Source organism: Populus nigra, chromosome 8, assembly GCF_951802175.1.
Source record: "Populus nigra chromosome 8, ddPopNigr1.1, whole genome shotgun sequence".
In the NCBI taxonomy this organism is placed as follows: Eukaryota; Viridiplantae; Streptophyta; class Magnoliopsida; order Malpighiales; family Salicaceae; genus Populus; species Populus nigra.
In genome coordinates, this window is record NC_084859.1 from 14,945,554 (window position 1) to 14,953,800 (window position 8,247).

General features: G+C 36.6%; 2 protein-coding genes across 5 annotated transcripts; both read right to left on the bottom strand.

The window, feature by feature from the left end:
- Positions 1 to 158: 158 nt before the first annotated feature.
- LOC133700586 (probable S-adenosylmethionine carrier 2, chloroplastic) lies at positions 159 to 5,187 on the bottom strand. Of its 4 annotated transcripts, none has more exons than XR_009843442.1 (10): positions 5,026 to 5,187; positions 3,410 to 4,672; positions 3,155 to 3,273; positions 2,835 to 2,959; positions 2,542 to 2,641; positions 2,101 to 2,178; positions 1,849 to 1,932; positions 1,247 to 1,345; positions 963 to 1,114; positions 159 to 821 (listed from the first exon to the last, which is right to left on the bottom strand). XR_009843442.1 is itself a non-coding variant. In XM_062124155.1 (9 exons), exons 2-8 carry the CDS (start codon positions 4,596 to 4,598, stop codon positions 1,268 to 1,270), a joined length of 1,773 nt encoding a protein of 590 aa, XP_061980139.1. In that variant the 5' UTR covers positions 4,599 to 4,672; positions 5,026 to 5,187; the 3' UTR covers positions 159 to 821; positions 1,247 to 1,267. The 4 variants fall into 4 exon arrangements, 2 of the variants coding, with proteins under 2 accessions (XP_061980139.1, XP_061980138.1); XR_009843441.1 differs by having other exon boundaries at positions 1,247 to 1,332; positions 5,026 to 5,186; XM_062124155.1 differs by lacking the exon at positions 963 to 1,114.
- A 1,863-nt stretch (positions 5,188 to 7,050) lies between these two features.
- On the bottom strand, positions 7,051 to 8,196 carry LOC133701966 (putative F-box protein At5g55150). Its single transcript, XM_062126160.1, has one exon. The coding sequence runs from the start codon at positions 8,194 to 8,196 to the stop codon at positions 7,051 to 7,053; it is 1,146 nt and encodes a 381-aa protein (XP_061982144.1).
- Positions 8,197 to 8,247: the final 51 nt, after the last annotated feature.

The window sequence follows — 8,247 nt, forward strand, 5'->3', positions numbered from 1 at the left end:
ATGCATAATTAAATCATTTATACAATATAGTTATTAGGTAAACGCCGCATGGGGGCACCGTACGTGGTTGGATTCAAGAAACAAGAACCGGTGACTGGAAAGTTGAAAACAATTATCAATAGTAAAAGTCAGCTGAGAGAAACACATTGAAATCATTGTGAAATGCTTCCAGTGCTTAAATAATTAATATATCTTAAAAAAATTGCAGTGATTGGACTATAAAGAATTTGGATTCAAAATAGCATTAGTGTTGGTTCCATTATTCATCCACTACTACATTCTCTGTGACAAAAAAAGCAGCACCAGAACAGCATTGGTTTTTCGATAATGTAAACACCAAGAATTTGGTTCATATCCTGGTCGATGTTTTCCAGAAACCCGAGACAGGCTAGAATAGCATGGAATATCATATTTAGCTGAGGTGAATGGCAAAGACAAAAATCCACTTCATGTTGCAGGTACAGCATCCATTTCCAGTCCACGGTTCCCTTGATGGACTCTCTCATTCCTTTATTCTTCCAATTCCAATCAACACAGTTCACAAAATAATCATGATCCACGAAGATATCTTCTTTCTTTATTCTTCAAGTGAACACACTTGTTCACAAATAATCCTGATCATCTTGATGACGGGGTGCCAACATTGTGATTATGATGCTATTGGCAACGATGCTGAATCATCTTCAGTCCTTTCTTTGTACTGAATACTTTAAGCCCTAAACTGTGGCATCTCCAAAGAAAATAATCTTTTCAAAAATTCATATGATGCAAAGAATAGTGCTCCTTGAGACATGTACATAACCAATCTCGGAGTTAATCCCCTGAACATGGAAACAAGAAGAATAGTGGTTAAGCAGAGCTGATAATATCTGCAAATCACAAGTTTCAATGCTGGGAATATAATTTATAAAATGATAATTCAAAAACTAAAATTACTCTTCAAAGAGTTTGAACAGTCATACAGGTCATAAGCTCCTCAGATGTGTGTTGCCTTCTCAAACTTCTAATAAATTTGCCAAATATGTCACACTTCTAGATACTATAGTTCATCCTAAAAAACTTCAGATTTTTAACACCCTGACATTCTTCAACTCAAAAGCCACAGCAGAGTTACCTGTTCATAGAAGTTATGACTCGTCGATGATGACTTAAGAACTTGAAATGTTCCACCATTTTAAGCGTGTAAACAATTTTTAAAATAATTATCATGCTTAGATGAAAATGTGCAGATCCAAATCAACTGTACCTATAGAGACCCTTCAAACCTTCATTCTTGCCTATTTCTTGAAGTGCATGAAATACGTTTCCATATGGGCTCATGGATCCAGGAATCTGCAAAATGCCACTGTTAGAGAAACATGTGCAAAAGATTAATGATGATAGCAGGCAGCGCATAGAGAAATATAATTAGTTTCAAGTTACACAGCTAACTGACAGGTCTTTTTTCACACCAAACTCTCTTGAGGTTACACGATTGCACACTCAAAAAGGCTTTAGAAAAGTAAAAAAAAAAAAACATACTACATAAACTTCTCATCAGTTGAAAATCTATAGATGGCATGTCATTGAATAATATCAATCTTTCCCTTATGATAAATATCTTGAATAATAAAGTCCCTAACATATCCTTGCAATTAAATTGTACAGTCACATTCATGATACACCCATATAGAGCTATTCCAGAATGGAAATACAAAAAAGGTTTCAGTGCATTGTTTCAAATATGGATGGAGGGGTGTGTGTGTGTTTCAATGGGTGCATAAGAGCTTGACAAATGTGATACTTCTACTATCTAACTTTCAAGAATCACATGAGGCTACACAACAACAATTCAATACATTTACAAACCTGCGTCTGCAATCTTGTCTTCACCACATCAAAAGGAGTTGTAAATAAGGCTGCAGTAGATCCTGCTAATCCTCCGCAAACTAGCTGCATTGATTGGACTTTATCTAAGAATATCCCGTGTAAATGATTTGAAGATACTAAAAGAAAATGCTATGATCCAACCACCAAGCCAGCACCACAAAAAAGTGGAAATGTTACACACAACAGGCAGAGGGTTTATAAAAGGGAGCATGCATAAAGAAAGGAACAAACCGTTTGTAATGTACTGGGTTGAGCACTGGAATTTTGAGATGACAGCACCAACTGCTTCAAGCTTTCATATGTGTAAAACTGCATAATGGCTAATATATCTTTAGAATTGGATGCTGAATCAAAAAGCATCAGCAGACAGTCCATAAAAAACAAAATCTTTGTGAAAACTTGAGGTCTAAAGCAGCCAGATTTTTTATCGCGTTTCACTATCTTGCAACCCAGAGGCACCACATTTTCACATGTTAAAGACATTATCACTTGTTAAAATAGAGCAGAAGATTAACATAAAAGAGGCTGTAGAATATCAAATAGCAGGGGTCAACATAAGCTGTAAAGCAGTTAGATTTCATAGTTTAATTTACATTATGATCAGAAAGATCATTAGTCTAAAATCTGGTGCACAGAACAGGCAAAAACATCTAGCATGCAGAAAGATCTAACCTTGATCACTGACTGTGGAATGTTCCGACAGAGTACAGCTCCCCAACCTGCATACAACGAGTGGAAACCACCTTTTCCAATTATTCCAACCAGTGCACTCCTGCAAATACATATTAAAGTAACAAAAGAATGACATATTAAAGTAACAAAGGACTGGCATATTTAAGTAACACAGGAACGACAACCAATAATAGAATGGATTCTCTATTATGAAGACAACATAAAACAGTGTCCAGGAAAAATAAGTACAGAACTTCAAACACTAAGGTAATAGTAAGCTCTCAAAGGTATACCAGCAATTGTTATAGTGTGAACCAATTTGCATCTGCTGCTTTATACGTTCACTGGGAGTAAAAACAAAGGAAGTTGCAATGCTTGCACAACCGCCTGCAATGCAATGGGCAAAAGAATGATGTTCCTGCAAAAGTAAATGGTTAAGACTTTTAGGTGTGTAGACATCACATCAAGGTATAACACAAAAGACATGCAGAAAAGCAATATTAAGCATCATAATCCATTTCCTTTTTAAATATTTTCCTGCAAACAGAGGGTAGACATTTCAAAAACAAGGAACAACAAGAAAGTTGAACAAAGCAAATAGAATAAATGCAACCTTGGGAAAATGAGGAAGCAAAGATCCTTTAACTGATTCATATGTAAAAGTGTAAATGGCAGAAATTGGAGCTGACGATGCAATATTGCTACCTATTCCACGATAAAGCCCGGTCATGCCTGAAAATTCCATCTCGATCAATACATGATGCCAATGCTGCCAAGATAAATATTAAACAGAAAGCCAAGAAGAAGAACAAGTTCAATAAACTACCAGCAAGCACAATCACCTTCAACTTTTCACACTAGAATTTACCTCTTTCAGAAACAATTGATCTTCCAATGAAGGAGATAGACTTCTGTTCTGCAGGGCAAGATTGGATGATTGTCTTTACTGTATCTATAGGATGCAGAGAAAGGCTAACAAAAATACCAGCAAATGCACCCGCAAAAGCATGCTCTTGCTTAGCTAAGGCATACTGAGGTCTTTCGCATGCTGATGACTGAATTTGTATTCCAGTTCTGCCCTGAGTAACCAGATTTTGAGGTTGTTCTCTTGCATTTTTAGGTGCATCAAAATCACCAATGTCATTTTCAAAATGTTCATGTGTACTCTTACATGGAGCTAAACAATTAATATGATAATCTGAGCAAAGAACAGAATTTAGAGCTCTTGAAGCACTACTATTGGCATTAAAATCATGGAGAGCCGCAAGGAAATGGTCAGAGGATACAGAGCTGGATTTTCCTATAGTTACTACTCTTGCATTATCGCACACTGATACCTCTTTTGATTCGACTGAATCAGAATAACAGTCAGCAGTTCTAGAAGCTAAGTTATTTGCAGGGTTAGTTGGACAATCTCTGGCAATGCAACCTTCTGTGCTGTTATTTGCAGGATATTTTGAACCAGCAGGAATCAGTTCCTTCATCCATCCATATATCTTATCCAATTCATATCCAGTACCCACAGTTGCAAGACCTTTTCCCTCCCGAGACTCATTCCGCAAGCTGGTACCTCTCTTCAAAAACCGCCAGAACAGTGACCGGCTGTAATTTTGACTAGAAGGTTCAAACACCAACATCTTCTTAGTTACTTTAAGAAACTCAAACTGTGGCTGCACCATCTGTGTAACATGGCTACCATTCCTTATATCAACACAAAAGTATTTAGTATTATCATCTAGAATAGCTGCCCCGCCAGCTCCTGCCCCGTTCAGATCATTCAAGATAACATTTTTCTGATCCTTGGTTTCAGGAATGGCGCAAGGATTCAAAAGATTCCAAACCTGCCCAACTGCTGAGACAAGCTCAGTCGTGCTGAATATTTCTGGCGACGAAGTTCCAGATTTTATGTCATTTGGCTTATTGTTCTCAGAAATGGAAGGGGAATGTCCATCATGGACAAAATCAGCAAGGTCAAAAGGCATTCCCCCATTTCGATTCCTCTTGTAAGTAATTGGAGGAGGCTGATTACCTCTAACAGGCCTTTTGCCCCCATACATTTTGTTACAGATCTTTCAAGACTTCCCTCGAAAAAGCAGACAGTACAACATCACTATCTTGAAAGCAACAGTAACTGCAAACACAAAGATTGAGTTTCAAATCTAAACAACACACAAACACCTTAAATCCCAAGTAATTCACGTAATTATGCAAAACCCAAAATCCTTTAAAAAACGAGATTGACTGTGACTAATAGCAAAACCCACCTGCTGCAATGGAATGCAAAATTGAACAAATGTAGTCCCAATTACGAAAAAGTAAGCTTTTTTACATGGCAGCTTCTAAAGGTAACTAAAAACCAGTTCACAAAAACAAAAAGCGAGACCATTCTTATTTGGGTTAGAGCTTTCACATTATCCAAACAGAATATAAATAAAAAGGTCGAACATTTATAAGAGTTCAAGGAGTTTTAGAGAAAGCTCAGACCTTGATGAGTTTGACTTTTCTTCTAGCAGAAAGTAGCAGTATCTGAGAATTGTCTCTGGAATCATTTCCTGGATAAATATTTTTGAAGGAAGGAAAACTTGGGGTTTTTACGAGGGTTTTTATTTAAATTTGTGATATCATTTTTAAGCATAAATTCTATCAAATCATTGCTTTACCATTATGCAGTGATGGGCCACCGTACAGATTCTTGCCTGTTTGAAAATTGAATGTTGGGACTATGTTTAATGGGCCGAGACGATACAGCGAGGACCCTCTCGTAAATAAGTAATGCTTCGTTCCCAAATTTATTTTTTCCAATACTATCAATCATCGATCATTGATATGATAATGGATCCGATGGAGCACTCCTCTCGTCGAGCAGTAGATATTATTCTAAGAAATAAAATTTTTAATTGTTTTTTCCCTTAGAAATACCATTGTTGAACATGATGATTCCATCAATAAATTTACATGGTCGATCTAAAATATTTGGCTAAGTTCCCAATAATTTTTAAAATTTTATCGTGATGAAAATAAATCATTATAAATTTTCTAATTAAAAAACGGTTTAAATTAAATATGGATGCAATCCATGTGAAGATGGTCTATTATAAGAATTACACCTTCTAACATTTTTATTATTACCATAGTTGCTGCCAAAACGACTCACTTTTTTTTATTTCAAAATATATTTATTTTGAGTTTTTTTTTTATTTTTTATCCGCTGAAACTTGGTAATGGTTTTGCTGAGATTATAAATTTTAATCCAAAGTTCATAAATCTCTTTTCAATTTTCTCAATATCTCTAGGTTTATTTTTGAAGATCTTCCTCTCCATTACCTCTCATATTTATTTTTTATTATTTTTATTTCTTTTCACCGGAGTTTCTTTTAATTGTCGATGACCTGATGTTCATGCAAGAGTTTACAAACAATATAACAGCAACCACCAATTACAGGAAGACAATGAATTATCAGTGTCATTCACGGATGTCTGTGATAATTAATACATGTCAGCAATGAAAAACAAATACTGTCAAGCATCAAACATTCTAATAATATTCTTCTTCTTTTTTTCTTTTTCTTTTTCTTTTTCAATTAAAAATCGGATAATGTGTTCATTTGTGGAGAACTAAAATTTTTGTCTGTGTGTGCATAAACATTCTGGAGAATTACAGCTGCAATTTAAAACTCTCTCCTTTTGTCTATATCAATGGTTACGAAGCAAAAATAAAGTTACCATTACATGAACACGAGGAAGGAGAAGCTATCAACCTTATGGTTTCTTGTTCTAATTATATCTCCTTCTAATTTATTGTTCGAAGGAGACTATTTCAGTTTTCAAATCATATATTTGCAGGTATTATCTAAGAGCCGAGCCCAATGCCTCATTCACTCCTCTGTAGGAACCGATGCTGATTACTTGAAGCCTGGTATGCCAGCATGTTATCATTGGTGCCTTTGTCAACTATAGCAAGAGTAACCTGCTGCTATTAGTCTCAACATTTTATTCTTGATTTATAATTACTCCATCTCATAGATCCAACCTGTATCAGTTGCAGGATGTGCAGGAAAAGTGTGATCGTTGACAGGAGGTTGTGCTGGTATAAAATATGCAAGAAGGATCCTCAGAACTTGATCCTGTGTTTTCTTTATCAAAGTTGCTAGTTAAAACAGTCGATTTTATCACTGTTTCTTCTTGTGCTCAATCGGAGCTGTCTTCTATTATATTTGTCAAATTCTTATAATCTTATAAAATTGTGCTTCACATACTGTACTTGGATGTAATGGAAACAAGAGGGGCTAAAACAACTCAAAGAGTAGGTAGGGTTCTTCTTCACAGTTTTTGACCGATACTTCTTGATAGAGCTGTTGCTCAATACCATTGGATTTTATCGTTCTCTCATTCTACAAAACTACAACATATAAAATTATAATCATAATAATTACCTGAATCAAATGTTATAAGAGATATAGCACAAAATAAAGAAAGCTAGGATAATGATGACAATACTGTAATGCAAGCCTACATTATGCCATGGGGGGTAATCCAAATCATATGCATCTTTTTTGTGGAGGAAGTAGTACGGAATTGCTCAAAACAAGCGGTCTCCAAGTTATAGACACCTGCATCATATCTTATTTGCTTATTCTTGCAGCCCTTTGCATTGACAGATTGATCCGTGTAATAGATGCAATTTCCCTTCAAGCTCGATGCCTCTGACTCTGGTAAAGTAAATGGTTGCATCTGCGTTGGTCCCAGAAATAGGGCATAATCACCCAAACTCCCGACTTGATGTTTATCCCAATCATAGTCATTAACTTTTTCATGTTTATCCCGATAATAGGAATCGGAATCCAGTTTGTACAATAGGAACTGTGAGGTTAGTGCAGGTTGATCACCTCCGTCCTTTCTGCGCACCACAATCAACAACTCGCCTTGTGCTTCCACCAAGTATAGATGCTCGAACGTTTTGAAACTGGAATTCCGAGTGCGTGGAACACTGTTTATCAATTCATTGATACATAGATCAGACCCGTCGAAATTACAGACGAATAACTTCTTAGTTACATGCAACACATAAAACCGGTCGTGGCAATAAACCGCGTCCAAATAACCCTCGTGGTCAATTGAAGAATGTCCAAATCCAATGCTTCTCCACTCTCTGTTTCCCAATTTGCAATAAGCAATCTGACCATAGTTATAAATGGCCAAGACCAAGCATGAATTTGCTTCTAAGGGGTTTGGACAACAAGATAAAACAACTTTCTCAATAGAGCATGATCTAGGATACCATGATGGAACACCGCCTGTGCCATAAGGAGGGAGTGTGGACACATCAGGAAGTTCGAATTTTTCACCCGAGACAGGATTCAGGACAAGCATGTCCTTGTTTATTTTATTGGTGAATGCTTCCTCGTTTCTGTCCTCCAAGATCAGCCACCCTCGATAAGACCCGCAATATTTACCAGCTAGCGGGATTGTTAGCATTAGCGGTTTGTTAGGCGCAGGGCTATCTTGGTTATCATCCTTGTTGATGATTTGTTTCAGAGGCAAGAATTGGTGTGTCTTGGAGGACCTCTTGAGGCTACCAGTAGGTAGTATAAGACCTGGAAGTTGCTGAATCGCTAGGTTATTGCAATCTTGAGGAAGGTTATAGCACTCAGCCATTCTGGTTGCTGCGTCAATTTGTGCTCCAAGAAGAGACTAACTAGTGAAAAG

What these genes read in the sequence shown, in the direction of transcription:
- LOC133700586 (XM_062124154.1), bottom strand. Translation starts at nt 4,598, where the DNA reads ATGTATGGGGGCAAAAGGCCTGTTAGAGGTAATCAGCCTCCTCCAATT. An exon ending in ATCAATTGTTTCTGAAAGAG is followed by an intron (nt 3,274 to 3,409) that starts GTAAATTCTAGT and finishes TGGAATTTTCAG; the next exon opens with GCATGACCGGGCTTTATCGT. An exon ending in TTCCACAGTCAGTGATCAAG is followed by an intron (nt 2,179 to 2,541) that starts GTTAGATCTTTC and finishes GCCATTATGCAG; the next exon opens with TTTTACACATATGAAAGCTT.
- LOC133701966 (XM_062126160.1), bottom strand. Translation starts at nt 8,196, where the DNA reads ATGGCTGAGTGCTATAACCTTCCTCAAGATTGCAATAACCTAGCGATT.